Raw genomic sequence first — 19,050 nt, forward strand, 5'->3', positions numbered from 1 at the left:
AAAGACATCAACTTAAGAACAACTCCACCAGAAGTAATACTACAAATCTACTCCTATAAGCAATCATTATAAGGTTATTATTTAAAGGACACTAAATACACAAGCAAATAAACTGCCAAAAAATACAATCTCAAAAAAAATAACATTTGAACTTAAAGAACAAGAACATGTGTGAGAAACATTATTCTGATAAAAGGTGAACTAGAGGAAAGAAAAGAGGTGACCATAGACAATAGGTGAACTAGACCTTCTGGAAAGATAAACCACAGAAAACTGAAAAGGCAGAGGCCACCTGCACTTTTATCTGTCCCATGGAAAATACATTTCCCATCCACATTATGTTTCCAGGATTTAACACACAGACATATGGGTTGCTTTTTTTTTCAGATCCACTGTTCCCTCCTTATTCCAACACACACTTACGATCTTAATTCTCCATCCAGGTCTTGCTGACGCAGTCTCCTGAAATCTGCATCCAGGGACTGATAATTTTCTTCTGATGTATCATAAAAACCGGGGGCAGGCTTCTTTTCAAATGGAATTTCTGCATTGTAATCCACACCTCTCTTCTTTTTTCTTTTCTTCTGGATCTCAATTCCAGCAGCACGAAGTTCTCGTCTTTTCTGGAGAGCAGCAAGACGTCTGAAGAAACAGTAACAGCACACGATTTAAAGTGTAAATTAAAGAAAAGCAGTCCCAGGATATGAAACCAAATGTAAATTTACCGAGCTTCTTCCAGCTGCTTCTCCCTGGCTTTCCTCTTGGCCTTCTTTCCCTGTGTATTTGCCAGACGTGCTCGAGCCTCAGACAGCATTTCAAGCTCATCTACAATAGCACAGATAAATACAGCAGTGAATCTGCACTTAAAAGATGAGAGTCAGGAAAAAAGTGACATTAAAATCAGAAAACCATCTTTAAAAGCTGAATCAATCAATCATATGCATTCTGTGTCATCACTAATCTCCAAGTTGTACCAATGTATTTACTGAATCACTGGCCAGGTGAAATGAAGACGTTTAGAAAAAAAGCCTCGTGTTGAAAATAGTATCAGTAAGTATCAACACCAAATAAAAATATTTACATAAAGAGGCCAACTGACCACATTAATGAAAGTAAAACTTCATTTACATCTTTATCTGAGAGTATTTTCTTGAGAACTTGTTAATTGCATTTACTTCCAGAGCTGAGAGTGTTGATTTTGTGAACCTGTGACGGTTCAAAAACACCGACAGTCCATTAAGGGAATTTTAACAATGTGCATTTTTCAGTTTGTAACATTGCTTTGTGCAAGGGAAAAAAAAAAAGCAAGTCAGGCAGTCCTGTGCTTCAGCATGGATTCATGTGAGAGGCGTGAGCTGATGGAAAATGATGAAGATACAGAATGCAAATGAGCAGAGCAGTTGTCAAGTAAAGAACAGCCAGTCGTGGTAACAGATAAGGAGGCAAAAAAGGCACCAAGAAAAACTTTAAAAGTATAACTGACTGGCCAGATACAGAAATAAGACAAAATGTGCAAGTAAATTAATGACCAAGCAGTGGTGGAAAAAAAGGAAGAAACTAAGGTAAAGTGGCTGTGTAAACAGAAAAATCAAACAGATCAGATTTCTGTCAAAAATAGTAAACACAGTCCTAACTCACCTTCATCCATGTCAATGGGATCTGGCCTGGCAGGTTTGGTTTCTGGATTTGGATCAATTTCTCCAGGTTTCAGTTTCCGAGGATCATCAGCAGTTTCTTCCTCATTGTCCCTCTGAGCAGCTTTGTCCCTAAAATCACATTGTAGGTGTTTGTTTTCCAGCTCTTTCTTTTCCCCCAGACTCATAACAACCACCACTTAAATGTCTCCAAAGACTGATGATAAAGCAATACCCTTGTGCTCTGTACAATACAGTTAATCTGTTCTACAATTCACAAACGTGGTACAGTTCCATAATCTTAAGCAAGACAAGAGAAAGAAACCAACACAGTATTACATTACAACAATAAAATATTATATAAAATACAACACTAATACAGCTAGTAAAGAAATCCCCTCAGGTAATCTTTAATAATAAAAACAAGAATTCCAGCAGTGTGACAAAATTAAAAAATCAAGTTTTATGTTATGTTTTTTCTACTCAACCAATTGCACCAGAATTAAGAATGCTCGCAAGGGAAAACAGCATGTTCTTTCTCTTTTTGTGGCCAAAAGAAATCCCTTGGTATCTGCACATTCAGCCACTTCAACAGATGTTTTATGTTTCTTTCTTTCTCACAAACCCACTCCTGCTGATCAGCCAGTCAAAAAATGCCCAAAGACCCTAATAAAAGCATAAATCTTGATGACCCCTTAGCCAGAATGACCAGGAGAGGGAGAGATACACCTATCCCTATCCAAGCTGCTCTCCAGGTTCCAGGAGCTTCTTTCAAGCTAGACACAAGTGACTGAACACAATCTTTAAAGATTTGCTTACAAAAGGACTCAGTCAGCTTGAAACCACCCTAATTTACCATGGAAGAAGGGAATGACACACTGCTACAGCTCCTCAGATTTTCTGGGTATTCTTGGCTAGATTTTCCTCTAGGCAAGCAGAAACTCACAGCAGAAATTCATAGTGTTCCAAGCACTGTGCAGCAGTTCTGCCAATGATGGGGGCAATGGTTCTCCACTGGGTTGGCATCAGCTTGGCCAAGTGCAGCAGCTTCTCCTCCTCCTCCCGAGACCACTCTGTCTTTTTGATGCTGGGGTCCAGCCATTCGTACCTGTGGTAAGGGAAAAATGAAAGATGACAGATCCAAGTTATCCCTTGATTTGTCTTCAAGAGGGTTTTCATGACATATGTATTTGAGCTTTAAAATGTATTATTTATACAGCCCTTTTCACACAGATACTGCCTCTTCTTCCTTTTCCCATCTCTATTCTGGCACAATAAAGAGTCACAGAATTAATCTTGAAAAAAGTAAAAATTGCAACTATCAAAGATAGAGAAATGGTAGAATTGTTTGGTCTGGAGACTTCAATAATTATCTTATTAATCCTCAACTGTGCCAGTACTGTTATCTCTACAAGAAGTATTCTTATTAAATATGTGTAGTTCAGTATGTGAAAAAGTCTGATTCTCAAATACATTTATGTTGCATCAGTATTTGCATCAGTTTAAAGCTCCTATTTTTCAAAAAACACTAAATTTCACAGTGCAATTTCTTAATGTTTACTCTCAAGCCAAACTCTCATTACATGAAATTACAAAATTATATGTAAGAGAAATTAGTATCCTACAATTTTACTTCCTTGGCAATATCCACTGATTAAAAATTGTTTAAATAAAGGGAAAAACTAATGTTGATATTTTAAACTGATCCTGCATTTGCTAACACAGCAGTCACTGGCAAACAGAAGATCTGGCTATTTTTTTTCAACTACTTTCAAGCAATAAGAATTTGAAGTTTCCATGATAAAATCAAACAGTGTTAAAACTGTTGTTGGTCTGTGGACATAAGTTAGCCTGTGGTAACATTTTTTCCTACATTTCCACTAATTATGAAGGTCATATTCCCAGGCACAGCACCTCTCACTTACCATCTGGCTTTGCACTGCTTTGCTGATTTCCTGTGCAATAATGAGGCAATTCGAGACCACTGGTTCTTGCCATATTTCATAACAGCTGCTTTCAGAATTTCATCCTTGAAAAAACCATAAATAAATACCCTTATGGACTGCAAAACAGAAGGTCTGAGCTCAAGCAAAGGAGAACATGGTAAATTTCATGGGCTGTCCCAGAGGAAACAGCATAACACAGCATAACACTGCTACTTCTGTTCCATTTTATTCTCAAGAAAAATGAGGATCTGTATTTCAAAGGTCAATGAAATCCATAAAGATTAAATGAAATAGACACATGATTATTGTTCCAAACTTCAGATAGCCAACAGAACTTCCAAAACTATTATTTTCAATGCTCTCTAATGCACTAGTGTTCAAAGGCTCTGTATGTCTTCCCTGAAGGACAGCAAGAGAGGCAAGGAGGTGTTTATCTGGTAATGACATCACAACTGGAAAAAAGTAGAACTGGCAGATATCCTTGGCTGCCCTGCTTTAAATAATACTATAAAGTTATCTATTTTTCACATTTTAATACAACTGGAATAAAAATGTGATAGATTCAGCTTGGGAGCCAGGTTGTTCACATACAATGAAGTGTGCACTGAGTTTGATCAAAAGCCAGAAGTGCTGTCAATTGTCTGTCAATCCATCCATCAATCCCCCTCTCCCATTCTCGACAGATGGGTTCAATATTTCTGGTTTATTCAGAAAAAGTGGAATTTTAAATGCATTAAAGGTATTCTTACAGCCCTGTCAACCACACACATCCCTCTCCTGTACCCAGTGAGAGTTCAGTGAGTCTGACACTGTCTCCAGTGACACCTCCCAAGGAACAACAGCTTTAACTGTGAGCTTACTGATCTGGCTTGAGCTGCTACAGGCAACAATTCATGTGATTACTGTTCTGAAATAAATAATAAATCCTCTCCTGTGTTTTTTCTAACTTACTTGGTGCTCTATGGCATACAGGAGCTGCACCAGTGACATGAACAGGCTTTTTCTGTGTGTAATGGATCATTTTATGAATGACCTGGTATCACCTGATTCCCCTTTCTCTGTCTTTAATGCTGTATGTGTAATCAAAATGTTAAAAACAAAATAAAAATCCAACACCTCTTTTATCTCTGGGACACAAAACCCAGTGAACCAGGGATCTCTTTGGCCACTGGAACAGGCTCCCCAGGGCAGTGGCCAAGCCCTAAGCCTGCCAGAGCTCAAGCAGCATTTGGACAATTTGGACAAGGCACAGGGTGGGATTTTTGGGGGTTCTGAGCAGCGGCTGGACTTGATGGACCTCGTGGGTCCATTCCCACCCAGGATATTCTGTGATTCCATTTAATGCACTGCTCTTTCTCTTCAACTGCCACCAAAATTTATCAAGTATGGAAGACCCTAAGAATGGGGTGAAGACAATGAGAGTTTTCCTGTCCTCTGCTGACCCCAAATTTAGCTGCCTCCTGGCACTGATACAGCACAAGTACTTAAAAGCACACACACGGCACATTTTATCTTCTATTACTTTTCCTCACTGTTTCCTGGAACCATGTACATGCCTGGTCTTCACAGTATGCAGTGACAGAGTTCTGTATTTCACAGTGCACATCCTTTTGCTTTAAACATACATCTGATTAAACTGATATCCTTGATTTCTCACATTATTTATTTTTTTCATGACCACTTGTGGTTCTGAAAGCTTGTGATAGCAAAACTGGAGGAGGATTGTTCTTTTTTGGAACAGCAATTTCTGTGTACAGGATTCTTGGGGCTGCAGATGAAGAGTCCACACACATTGACAAGAAACAGACTGAAGTTGCAGCAGGGGTTTAGATTAGTTATTAGGATTTTTTTTTTCCATGGAAAGGGTGGTAAAGCATTGGAACAGGCTGCTTAGGGTGGTACTAGAGTCATCATTCCTGGAAGTGATAAAAAAACCACATGGATGTGGCACTTAAGGATGGGTTAAATGGCGAACATGGTGGTGGTGGTGCTGGGTTGATGGCTGGACACTTGGTGATCTTAACTCTTTTCCAATCCTAAAAATTGTATGACTCTGCCTTTGTCATTTCCACATTTGGAAATATCTTTAAGGGCAAGAGATTCCTGCTGCCTCATTCCCCTAGAGCATGATAAATCTGTGCAGCACAAGTTACACTCTAGCCTGTGAAAGGGACATCTCCAAGCACAGCACAGCCCATGCTTCCACTGGGGCAGAAGGACACAACACACACACGGCTGCGCTTCCCAATCTGCAGCCCAAGCGAAAAACACCAATGTGACCTTGTGACCTTTGCCTACTGGAAGGAGGAAGGCACAGATTACTGGGGAATGCACCCAACACAGAGGCAAGGAATTAGAGAATCAGTAAGGTTGGAAAAAACCTCTCAGATCACTGAGTTTAATCTACATCTGATCACCACCATGCCAATGAGGCCATGGCACTCAGTGCCATATCCAGGCTTTCCTTAAACACCTTCAGGGACAGTGACTCCATCACCTCCCTGGGCAGCCCATTCCAATGTTTAATCATCTTTCCTGAGAAAAAATTGTTCCAAACGTCCAACCTAAACCTCTCCTGGTGCACCTTGAGGCCATGTCCTCGTGTTCCGGGAGCACAGCCAGACCCACACCTGGCTGCACCCTCCTGTCAGGGAATTGTGGAGAGCCAGAAAATCCCCCCAGGCTGAGCCCCTCCATCTCCCTCAGCTGTTCCTCATCACACCTGTGCTCCAGACCCTTCCCTGCCCTCTCTCCTGCAGTCCCCAACCCCTCCGATGTCCCGGCACAGCGGCTCCGGCAGCCCCGACCCTGCCCCGCGATACCCCAACCCCAGAGCCCCTGCGCAGGCGCACACGGCACCCGCCTCCTCCCGCGCCTGCGCACCAGTGAGGGTTCCCCCAGCTCCCCCACACCTGCCCGGCCCTGAGGGGGGACGGGGCCTCGAACCCCGCCGAGTCTTACCTCGGTGTTCCGCCACACGCCGCCTTTAATCATAATCCGCGGCATCTTGGCGGCGAAGGGAAGCGGGGACGAGCCCCTGGAGCGAGAGAATGGAAAGGGGGCGGGAGCGCCACGGGTGTCAGCGGGGCCGGCCGAGACGGCGCACGGTCGCCCTCAGGGGCGGCGGGTGCCGAGGGCGAGGGAAGCGGGGCCGGCTGCTCTGCTAGAAAAGCGGGAAGCGGGCCCGGCGGCTTTCCCAGGAAAGCGGGTCCGGCGGCTTTTCCAAGGGAAGTGAGGCCGCTGCTCCTGCGGGGAAGCGGGTCCGGCCGCTTTGCGCATGCGCAGCCCCACCGCGTGTCCTGAGGCGGCGCTCGGCGCTAGCGCCCCCTGCCGGCCGGAGGAGCGCACGGCGGAGGGGCCCGGGCGGTAACGAAAGGAGGAACTGGGCGTTCATTAAACTCCTCAAATTCCCTCAAGGGACGCAAAAGGGACAGCGGAAAGAAATCACATCTCCCCAGTGTTCCCAAGGTATTTTTTTAATTTCAGGAAGAAGCCTCATGTGTTTATGTGTGGAATAAATTCTTGGCTGTGAAGGTGGCGAGGCCCTGGCACAGGGTGCCCAGAGAAGCTGCGGCTGCCCCTGGGTCCCTGGTGGTGTTCAAAGCCAGGCTGGACAGGGCTTGGAGCAGCCTGGGATGGTGGAAGGTGTCCCTGCCCATGGCAAGGGGTGGAACGAGATAATCTTTAAGGTGCCAATGCAAAACTATTCTGTGATTCTACAAGACAGCAACATTGATAGTGCATTTGCATTTTAACACACACACACCAAAGGAGCTACATAATTGAATTTGGGAACTTCTCATAGACAGGTACTCATGTCACTCTGAACAGGTGAAGGGTTGAGCCTCAGAGTGTGGGGATCTCAGCTCAGGACCTGTCACTGTCCCTCAGCTGTGGTGCCCCAGGCATCTCCAGCCTGGGAGCTCAGAGAGGCCCCACTCAGTGGGAAGTGCTGGTCTCAGCCTGCTGCAGTCTGGAGAGCTCGGAGGGCCTAAAATACCCCTGCTTAGAGAGTCACAACAGACTGGGCTTTGCCCATAGCAATTTTCCACCCTGGCTGCAAGTCAGGTTGGTAACTTTCTCTGAAAGTTCAAAAACAAAAAAGTTGTTCCACATGGGTGGTTATTCAGGTAAGAAAAACAAGTTCACAAAGGTTCTTAAAACCCAAGGGGCTCCTTAGCCAGCACAAGTTCCTGGGAGCAGACAGTGTTTTAGATAAGCTCAAGAGGAGCTCAGCTCAGCTTGTCAAGGCCAAGCCCTAACAAGCATTTTTGAGACCACAGTGTGGCCCAAACAGGAGAAGGCATCACCACATCACACAGGTCTGACTCCCCATTGTTCATTTATATCACCTCCAGTTTAATTTGTAATCATTTATTTAGCAGATGCACAGCAGGTGAGATGACAGCTTTTTGCTCAATTTGTCTTGTTACATTTCCATGTTTTGTCCAAATTCAGGATATGTTCATGGAGAAAATTATGAAACTTCTTAGGTTTAATTAGGAAACTTCATATTATGATTTAGGAAAGGCTTTGATTTTTGTTTAAACTGCAGGAATAAAAAATATTACAGTTCTAGCTACCAAAAAAAAAAAATTCCAACAACAGCCCATGTCTTATTTGAAACTGAATATGCCTCAATCTTTAAATTTCACTGACTTAGACTGAGAATACCTTGGAAACCCCAAAAACCCAGTGCAGTGCATAAGGAACAGAAAGCAACATCAGGAGTCATTGAACTGCTTATTTTTATTAGAGGCAGTCGCTAGGAATAATTATTTTTATAAAATCAAGCTCTAACTGAAAGTACCTTCTTGTTCTTACTTAAAATTTGAAGAAACTTACATTTACAAACTCTTTCAAAAATTTATTGCAGATAATTTATCCCCCTAAACCAGGCTGTTTTCATCATTGTTGTACACCATGCTTTTAAACAAGTGCTCTATCAGATTTAGCCTTTCTAGTCTCACCTAATATAGAGGCTTACAAACCCTTCAGTATTTTTGTTTTCTCTTTGTACCATTTCTTTTCAAATCAATGACCAGAATTGTAATGTAACACAGGTAAAAACGCCTCCAAGCTTGAGTAACCATCAATATTTACCAGAAATGCTTTTCTTTCTTCATACAGGATAACATTCTTCTTCCTCACAACTGGATTAGGTGGCTCCAAGGTCTGAATCACTCATCTGTAACCACCATGGTTCAGGCACAGACACTGGTCTGACTTCACTGAAGCTGCAAAGAACTGGATCACTTGAATATCTCTGCTGATCTGGCCTTAAATACATTCATGTGTCCATGAGTTTCAACTCATTCTTGGAAAATTGTCCCCCAAATCACAGAATGGCTGCAGAGGGGTCTGGCAGACAAGCTCCTGCTCAGGCAGGGCCACCCAGAGCTGGTTGTCCAGGATTACATCCAGGTGGTTTTTAAATATCTGAAAAGAGGAGAACTCACTACCTCTCTGGGCAGCCCTTCCCAACCTGTGTCCAATGTTAGCAGAAAGTCTCTTATGTTACAAGACATCATCTGTATTTCTACAGAAGGACACACATCCAGAAGCAGAAGAAAAAAGTAGAGTTCCACATTTACATTCTCTAAATTAAACCACAGGTTTGTTCTGCTGCTCCATGGACGGAGCTGCAGCATTGGGACAGTTTGCACCAGGCCTTTGCTGTTGCCTTTCCTCACACAAGGGGATAACACAGTTATTAAAACCACTGACCACACTCAAAGAATTCCTAGCTCTGCATAACTCCAAAACAAACAAAGATTTGTCTAGATTTGAATATAAATTGGAAGCAGCATCCATCTGGGTTCACCATACCCTGCACCAACTGCTGCATAGTACAATGGTTCTTACACACAATATTTTAGACTAAAAGTAAAGTTCTTAAACTAATTTTAATTTCAGACACTGTGGAGGTCTTCAATGTAACTAAACAGCATTCACAATTATTATTAACAGAAGTTATTTGAAAAGTGTTTCATCTATTTTAACAAACAACACAGTAACTACCAACCTGAGTAAAGGTAAGGCATTTTGTACTACATTAACATTAGACATTCACATAAAATTGAAGATTTAAAGATTCCCAGTATAATAAAATAGATGTTTCTGGACATTACCATTTCTGTCAGACTACTCAAAAAATTATCAAAACTACAGACAAGGTAACAGATTAATGAACATCTTATATATACAGACACATGTTAAACATTTCAATGTCACAAGTACCCAGTGCTGACATGTATATTTTGTTTCTGTAATTTGGTGAGATACCATTTTTTTTCCTCTTACAATTATTGCAAAAAGCACCTGGGAGTAAAGGAGGCAACTTTCAGCAGATGGGAGGTAGCATTTAGCCTCCAGATTCACTGGTAATTTTTATATGAAAAGTTATTACTACAGAATATAACATGCCCTTCCTTCCCTCCTGTTACACATTATTTCAATTAGAAAAGAGATTTTTTTTTTCTTATTAAATTTTTACAAGAAAATAAGTGGTGCAGAATAACTGTTTAAACACAGATGAACACTGGCCAAAATAACTGACCTCTACTGAAGCAGTTACTCAGGGATGAAAAAGTGTCACCAAGATCTTCAGCACAGCCTGTGCTAGAAGTGATGTTCCCAGAAACACCTGCAGCAAACCAGTACCCCAAGTGTCACTCTCCCAACCTAAATGCTGCATGCATCATTACCAACCATTGCTGTGAGCACAGCAAAGGAACATAAAGCCATGAAAAAACTCAGGACATGCAAACCTGCCCCAAACCAAGCACCAACTTCCAATTCTCAACCTCACATTCCAGCGTCGTGCTGCTGCTTATGCTTCTCCAGCAGTTTTTTGGTGGGCAGCACCACATTACACTTTGCACACCTGTGCTTCTTTTTGTGTGTTTTTATGTGCTTTTGGAAAGCTGCTTTATCCATGGTGGAGTACCTGCACCTCCTGCAGCGCAGCTTGAGGTGGGTCAGCCAGTGGCGCTTGAGGTGGCTGGAGGTGCGGAAGGCCAGCGAGCACTGCCCGCACTGGAATGGCTTCTCCCCCGTGTGGATCCTCAGGTGCAGCTTCAGGTTCCCGCTGTGGGTTGTGCAATAGCCACACTCCTCACACCTGTACGTCTTGACAGGCAGCTCCTCCTGCTCGTAGAAGCAGCCAGGAGAGGAGGTTCCCTCCCCGGTGTGAGAAGCCAGGTGCTGCTTCAAGGACAGCCATTTGTTGGTGGAGTAGTCACAGCTCATGCACTTGAAATGCCCCACGTTCAGATGTGTGAGTCTGTGTCTCTTGAGGTGACTGGAAGTGCGGAACTTCTTCTGACAGATGGGGCAGCTGTAGGGCCTCTCACCTGTGTGAGTTCTGATGTGGAGCTCCAGGTTGCTTAAAGTGGCAGTAGCATAGCTGCAGTCTGAACACTGATATAGTAATGGCTGACTTTGTGCTTGCACATCATTTGCTGTGCCCCTCTGAACACCTTGCTGAACTCCCCAAACTTCTGACCCAAGCAAGAAGCTGTTTGAGCCTTTGCAGGAATCAAAATCCCTTTCTGGGTATGTGCCTCTCTGGATTTTACGATGCAATTCAAGTTTCTCTAAACACCTCTCTACAAAGAGGCAACTTCCCAACTCCTCTCCATTTTTCACATGAAGAAGGCTGTGTTTCTGCAAATGGTTTGATGTTTTAAATGTCTCATTGCACTCCTTACACGTGAATGGTCTCTCATCCGTATGTATCTTTAGGTGCAGCCTGAAGTTCTTAGGAACAGCAGTAGCATAACTGCAGTGCTGGCATCTGTATGTTTGGAATGTATTGAAATTAGAAGGATATGTATCCTCCAACTTTTCCACAAAGTTATGAAATGAAGCATTATCTTGCACTTGTGAATGAGAGGTCTCTGATTTGAAGAAAGACTCCTCTTTGTAAGTGACAGTGTCCATTTGGTAAGAGGTCTGAGGAACTTCTGATCTGTTTCCAGCAACAGCCAACCTGCTGCTTCCTTGGCTGTTTCCAAGGAATTTCTTTCCAGGACATATTTTCTTATTGTCCCACACATCACCTTCTTGCTCAAACTCCACTTCTGAAGCCAGGATTCCCCCAGCCAGACAATCATTTTCTCTACCAAAAAGAGAGTGAGAAACATGGCCCTGAGAATCACCATCAGCTTTGCCTACTGTGCTTGTACAGTATTTATTGCTCTGACTTGTGTAACCATTGGCCTTTAACTGTTCATGAAATTTCTTGTGAAAGCTGAGATGTCCTTTGGTGTAGAACACCAGGTTACATTCATCACATGTGTAATTCTTTGGAAGCTTTTCAGTTCTCTTTCTCCCACTCAGGCAGTTGGGTTGCTGTGCTTGGCACGTTTCTGTCTCTGCATGTGTCCTCCTGTGTCTCTCCAAGCCTGAGGTGCTGGTGAATGCTACCTGGCAGAGCTCACAGCAATATGCTTTATCCCCTGTGTGGACGTGGCTGTGCCTCACCATGCTTGCAAAATACAATGAGAAGAAGGTGCAGAACCTGCACTGGTAGAGCTTATAGCCAGCATGCCAGTACATGTGATTTAACAGGTAGGACAAGCTGCTGCAGGAGTAATCACACTGAGGGCACTGGTAAGGGGGTCTCTCCTTGTGTCCCTTCATGTGATGAATGAAACTCCTAGGACTGGATGAAACAAAGAAACAAATTCTGCAGGAAAAGCTAACTGGCACATCCAGAGGTGTAAAGTCCCTTTCAATTTTAATGAAAAATTTCTTGTATTTACTTTCTTTTTTCTTGGTCACAGATTTTCCTTCAGATACTTTCTGCCTCCCTTTTCTTGCACTTATTCTATTTTTTCTTGCCTTTTGCAACCTAGCAATCTTCTTATGAAATTTAAGGTGATTCTTAAGATTGAAAGAAAAGAAAAAAGTTTTTTTACAAAAGCAGCATTTATGTATTTTTTTATCTTTATGTGCTGAATAAATATGTTTCTTCAGGCGTGCACTGCATTTAAACACAGAACTACAAAACCTGCACTTGAAACTCGATCTTTCATTCTCCTTTGCAACACCAGATGTTTTAGGAAGAGGTGTGATGGTCACACCATCATTCAGCCACTTTAATCCTTCTTGCTGGCTCTGCAACTCTTCTGGGCTTGCCTGAGAAGAAACACCTTTTTGTTGCTGGTGTCTTTTCTTAGGGAATGGTGTTAACATCTTGTAAATATGCTCTTCAGTAGTATTTGGTTCAGCAGAAGCAGAAGCATTCATGTCAGGTTTCCCTACATCTTCTAGATTTTCCTTAAAAGTGGAACATTCATTAAGAAATGGATCAGGACAATTATAGGTAAATTTCTCTTCTTCTTTCAAGCCATGTTCCAAACGAGAACTCACAGCTTCATCTTCAAATTTGCTTATTTCCCTGTAATCAATTTCATCATCTCCATTCTTTGAGGAATCAGAATCTACAAGGAGATACAAAAAGTCACATTTCATACAATCACAAATATTCATTATTAATTCATAGTAATAATCCCAAATTGCCTAATGAGTTTCTTGTTCTTCATACCTTCTGTTTCCTTATTGTTTCCCTCTCTCCATTTTTTCCCTAATGCCTCTCTTCAAGCTCCCCTCTGCCCCCAACACTGAAATGTTGCTCCTTGTTAGAAGCCACCTTCTCTCCTACTTTATATTTTTACTCAAGACTCTGAATTTAAAAAGACAACACCACATCCAGAACATCTTCATGGCAGAATTCCTATCAAAGTACTAACACCAAGCTTTTCTAATGCTCCATTCTCACAAATACCAGGCTTTTTTGGCATTTTTATTTTGGGAACATTTCCCTGATGAAAGGACACCCTTGTTCTCATTGGAGGAGAATGACAAAATTTTGTCGTTTCACTGCTTTTCACAGGAGTGTGTGACAGAACTGAGCATACTCCAGGCAACATTCTCCTTCTGTTGCATTTATGAATCTAATTCAAAATGCTTACTCTAAAAGAAATTGGTTTCTTAGCTTTTCTATATAATTTTTTATTTCAAAAATTTGAGGTTTACCATATTTCTTAAATTCTTGCAACAATCTTATTAATATATTACCTTCCATTTTAACAATTATCTCAAATTCCTTGTGAAGTTCTGCTTGTGTCTCTGGACAGCCATCCAAAAGAGCATTTGTAATACTGACAGGCTCTTCTTCATCTTTGGGTACCACTTGCAATGTCTCCACAGTGTCAGCTCTGTCATTGTCAGCAGAGGAGAGGAGAGGAGGAATCTTCTGAAAGCCATCATTATCAGCACAATCTTCTCCATCACTGTATTTCACTATCTCTGGAAGCTCTGTTTTGCAAGGAGATGTAGGTAAGATGCAATCTGGACCACATTTATCCGAGTCTGCATCATGGACATCACTTAAAGATAATTTCGATGTGTTACACACACTCTCAGCAAGCCATTTCTCTTCAGAGTACTCAATACAATTATCTTCATTTGAAACAGTCTTGTTTGCATCCCAATTGCCTACACTGCTGCTGTCATTTGAAGGCTCCACTTCGTTTTTTAGACAAATGTTGTTGTTTAATTTAAACTCCTGCTCCACCTCGGGAATGGACGCTTCGTGGTCCTTATCATCATCCTCGAGAAAATCCTCATCGCTCAGCACCAAGATAGTGATTGGCAGCACAATCTCAAACACCTCGGGCTCTGCGAGGAGAAACAGACAAAAATATCGCAATTCCCAAAAAAACAAAACCCCGAAACACCCAACGGCACCGCGTCCACCATAATCCGCACGCATGCCCAATGCGCATGCCCCGGCGGGCCCGCCAGGTGCCCCCGTTCCCGCCGTCCCCACTTTCCGCGGTCCCTCGGGCACCGCTGCTGCCGCGGGAGCCGCGCTGGGTCCGTGCCCAAGCCAGCAGCACCTACCGCTGTCCGCGGCCGGCGGCGGGATCCCCTCCGCGCCCGCCTCCGCCACTCCCGGCTCCGTCGGCATCTCCGGGCCGCAGCGTCGCGGGCCTCGAACCAGCGGCCGGGCGCGCCTGCGCAGGGGGCGGGGGCGGCGCTTCCCGGCTGCGGGGGGAGGCGGGGGCGCGGCCTCAGCAATGTGTGGGCTGGGACCCGGGACTTTGAAATACGCGTTAGAATTCAGTTTTCAACGTGCTCATAAGTGGTTTAAAAACTCCGTTTATTCACCCACCTGGGCCAGGGAGCCCCCAGCCCTGGGCAGAATTATTCGAATGCTCCGCGAAACCTATTCCCGGTTTAAGCGGTTTTGATGGGTTGTTACTTCTTTTCCTGTAAAATTAGATCTCAGCTAATACCGATCATACTCTTAAGATCGGAATTGTGCCAACAATAAGGTACTCCCTTGCTGGGTACAGAAAGAATCACAACATGATTGCAGACAGGGATCACAAAATTCATGGGAACATAAAAGAGCACCTTTACTTTCATCCTGTTCTCCTTGGCTGTTCGGGCTGAAAGTGGAGAATATATGAACCTGTGTGCAGATATATTTACATTATAGAGATGTAGGTCTTTATATACATCTATAAATTTATGTACATGCAGGGTGTCCCAGCCCATGACAGACTGGCTGGAATGAGGTGGTCTGTGAGGTCCCTTCCAACAAAAAACTTTCTGTAATTCTGTGACTTGCGGCTGTAAGGGACCTTTGGAGATCATCCAGTCCAAACCCCCTGGCAAGGCAGGGTCACCTGGAGCAGCTGAACATAGGTGGGTTTGGAATATCTCCAGAGAAGGACAATTCACAAAATCCCAGGGCAGCCCACTCCAGTGCTCTGTCACCATTAACGTAAAGAAGCTCTTCCTCACGTCTAGGTGGAACTTGTGTTTAATTTTACAGCCACTTCTCCTTGTCCAATTGCTGGGCACAACTGTAAAGAGGCTGGCACCATCCCCGTGGCACCTGTCTTGGAGATACTTGCACAGATTGTTGAGATCCCCTCTCAATCTTCTCTCCACAGACTAACCAGCCCAGTTCCTGCAGTCTCTCCCCATGAGAGATGCTCCAGAGGCCTCATCATCTCTGTGGCCTCTCCAGTATCTCCTTGTCCTGCCATCCCAGAGATCCCCCCAGCTCCTAGCACCCCGTTCCTGACAGAATTTTATCCCCATCCCCAGCTGTGATCCCACATTCTGCACTGCTAGAGGATTCCCAGTTTCCATTTTCCAGACTCAGCACTCAGTAGTGGTGTCTCCAGAAGAGAGTGGAATGTTTTGCCACTCCAATGAGAGGAATTTTCCCTATTCCCTGTCTTCTTCCCCCAATAAAAATTGTGGAACCAATTATCTGCCTTAATTTCAGAGCCTTGCACTTCTTGTATATGGAGCAGCACCCATTTATAAGAACATTTGTTCAGTTTGTGAAATTTAGGTGGCATCTTTTTATCTTCAAATAGAACTGATGAAGCCTCAAGGGAGGAGGATTTCCAAAATCCTCCTAACTAGGAGTATTAAATTAGGAACAGATGAGAGGAATATTGGCTTCTGTGTTTCAGCTCTGAGGGAATTTGGGATTCTCTACAGAGTTGAGACTTGTTGATGCTCCAAGGTGAGTGAAACAGATGCTGGGGTGAGCAGCATGTCTTGTGTAGACTTTTTGCTGCCCGAGCAAGCCACAACATGTGAAAAAACCAAAGTAAAAAGGTCTCCTCCTGGCAGAACTGAGTCTCCCCCACAAGATGGCTCTGCAGCCACAGGCTCTGCAAGGGAAGAACCTGGAAATACTGGTTATTTTTCTCTTTTAAAAGCCCTAACTTTAAAATAATCTCCTTTGAAAGATATCCGCCTCACTAGAAAACCTGCAAAATTCTGTGAAAACTTTACAAATATGTCAATCCAAGCCTTTTTTTTTCAAAAGTGACTCTTTCTACTCTTTTTCTTAAAGGAGCAGACTATTTCTCTTAGCCTACTACTTCGTGATGCCATCATGCAATGAACAAAGTGACCATGAAATGGCTGAGGAATTAATCTGCTCAATCTGGGCTTCATCTTCTTCATTTCAAGCCCTTTGCACAAAACTATGTTTTGCAAATTCAACTTGCAATGGAGTGATCTGAACCTCCTTGCAACTGTGCTTATGCCCACACTCCTGCATGAAAAAAGTTTTAGAAAGTATCTTGTAAGGAATAGGATGGGGGGAAATGGCTTTAAGATGAAAGAGGGTGGATTTAGAATGGGTATTAGGGAAAAAAAAATCTTCTCTCTAATGGTGGTGAGGCCCTGGCAGAGGTTTCCCAGAGAAGCTGTGGCTGCCCCTGAATCCCTGGAAGTTTTCCAGACCAGGCTGGACAGGATTTGGAGCAACCTGGGATAGTGGAAGGTGTCCCTGCCCATGGCAGGGACTGGAATGAGATAACACTTAAGGTTTCTTCCAACCCAAACCATTCTGTGATTTTGTGAAATATTAGATACTATGAGAAATTGAAGCAACCGAAATAAATTGTGATTATTTGAAGTGTGGATTTTTGCCATTTTTATGGCCAGAATGGTGGCACAGAGTTTTACCTCAACTAACATAAGATATTGACCTAAAAAGTGTAACTTGAGAGTGTAGTCACTGCAAGTGGTTTTTATCCTCTTGCATTTAATCCTGTAGGTTGGAAAGGCCTGTGCCAGTAATTTTGTAAGGTCTTGCATCAGTGTCCTTCACTTTACAAGCCTGGGCACATAACAGAAAGTCAAGCAGGAAATATTAAACAAAAGGCCTGAAAGTTGAGGGCTAAAAGATAATGTCACTTTTAGACCAGGGAGAGTCAGAGAATTGTTCCTGGGAAACTTTCATTGTGTAGGTGCATAGTGTAAGTGCATTTGGTCTGGCAGTAAGAGAAGTGGTAGCTGAATACAAATCCATCTGGAAAAGCATAGAAAATGGTCTGGATAATTTGAAAATGAAGTTATTGATCAATATCAGCTAATATAAAGAGGGAAATATCTCCAGAAGGATTGCTCAGCCCAGATGTTGCAGTAACAAATCAAGGCTTAGTAACTAAATGGATTCTTTTACTGTAAAACCTGCTGGTTTGTTTTTCTCTTTCTCACACTGCCATTGACTCTTTTTTTTTGTCCCTTTTTGAAAACAGCTCCACTGAAGTCTGCTCCAGAGGGAAGAGAAGAAAACACATTGGTGAGGACAAAGAGCTGAGCAGCACTTAGGCACAGAGCCTTCTCACACCAAATGTCCACAGAGAGAGGCAGCTGAGGATTGAGAGTCACACAAAATCCCAGCACACTCTTCTCTCCAATACCTTCTGCCCCAAGAAGATCTCCTTATCACTAAGTTCACCTTGAACTTGTGGAAACTGCAAGACTAGGAAAAAAATTCAGTCTTATGCTTAGGGCACAGGAGCCAGGAAGTTTGATTTCAATTCCTGTTTTTTCTGCAGGTTTGTGAAAATCCCTATTGTTTGCAGAGTGTTTCAAGGTCTTCACTTTGCTATAAGAGAACAGAGCAGTGCTCTTAGATGTTTTCAGCTCTCAGTGTTGGAAGCAGAGTTTGATTTATTGCCGTACGCAGCATTTCCCTTAATCTGGAGGCAAATATATCTGAGGTAGAACTCAGGAAAACCTGGGAATATAGAGTCTTTTCTCTGGCAAATTGAGCATGGTCCATTCTACTAATTTTGCTCTTTTTCTCTTCATAGAATCATGGAATAGTTTAAGATTGAAGCATCTTTTAGAGGTCATTGACTCCAACTCCACTGCCATGGACAGGGACACTTTCCACTAGACCAGGTTCCAAGTCCCCTCCATCCTGGCCTTGAACAATTCCAGGGATGGGGAAGTTCTCTTGTGCCTTTCTGATGTGAAAGACAGAGAACTTCTGAATCAAAAATGACTGGCTTTTATGAGGCCACACCAATCTGAACAAAGTTAGCCCAAAACTGAGTTCTGGAATCTGTTGCCATTTCAGAGAGAAACAAATGTGGCAAGAGAAATTTCAATTTGAAAGTTTCAGCATAGCAAGACCTCATTGTGGAAAGTGTGAAGAAATCTTAATAGAGGGTGTTAGTGCCTCTGCTTTCTGGAATAATTCGAAAACTAAACATTAAAATACTGACAGTAACAGAGGGTAATGATCCATTGCTTGTCAAAAATAATATGTAGGAAAAGGTCAGCTCTTTGGGGAAGCAAGTGCCTCTGGATTGACTAGGTTAATCATAAAAATAAGTGTATTGCTGCCAGATTGCCAGTTGCTGGGTAACCCACAGGTGCAGGGAAGGATGTTTGCTTAGTGGCAGGAATTTAATATTTCACCATCTGGGTGAGGTTTTATTCACTGGAGCATGTAAGATTTTTATTCTGACAATGCAGTCTGCCTGCTCTATTTGACCAGCTAATGTGTCTCTATACTCCATTGATAATATTGGCTGCAAGCTTAATTCAGTTGTGTGAATGTGAGTAACAATAAAAGTTCTCTATTTAGTTTTTCTGTATCCCTAATGGACTTAAATTAACTT

The 19,050-nt window shown here is 43.0% G+C and overlaps 2 protein-coding genes across 2 annotated transcripts in view; both read right to left on the reverse strand.

Annotated features, from left to right (window-relative positions):
* CDC5L (cell division cycle 5 like) overlaps positions 1-6,815 on the reverse strand; it is a 31,943-nt gene extending 25,128 nt beyond the window's left edge. Inside the window, exons 1-6 of the mRNA XM_059467965.1 lie at positions 6,542-6,815; positions 3,560-3,663; positions 2,581-2,742; positions 1,639-1,766; positions 726-825; positions 424-642 (exon numbers count right to left, since the gene is read on the reverse strand). Coding sequence (XP_059323948.1) covers positions 424-642; positions 726-825; positions 1,639-1,766; positions 2,581-2,742; positions 3,560-3,663; positions 6,542-6,586 — 758 coding nt within the window. The 5' untranslated portion in view covers positions 6,587-6,815. The remainder of the gene's footprint in view (positions 1-423; positions 643-725; positions 826-1,638; positions 1,767-2,580; positions 2,743-3,559; positions 3,664-6,541) is intronic.
* A 1,496-nt stretch (positions 6,816-8,311) lies between these two features.
* On the reverse strand, positions 8,312-14,626 carry LOC132071449 (zinc finger protein 845-like). The gene is made up of 3 exons (XM_059469029.1): positions 14,495-14,626; positions 13,667-14,269; positions 8,312-13,029 (listed from the first exon to the last, which is right to left on the reverse strand). Exons 1-3 carry the CDS (start codon positions 14,559-14,561, stop codon positions 10,388-10,390), a joined length of 3,312 nt encoding a protein of 1,103 aa, XP_059325012.1. The 5' UTR covers positions 14,562-14,626; the 3' UTR covers positions 8,312-10,387.
* Positions 14,627-19,050: the final 4,424 nt, after the last annotated feature.

Source organism: Ammospiza nelsoni, chromosome 3 (assembly GCF_027579445.1).
Source record: "Ammospiza nelsoni isolate bAmmNel1 chromosome 3, bAmmNel1.pri, whole genome shotgun sequence".
Taxonomy (NCBI): Eukaryota; Metazoa; Chordata; class Aves; order Passeriformes; family Passerellidae; genus Ammospiza; species Ammospiza nelsoni.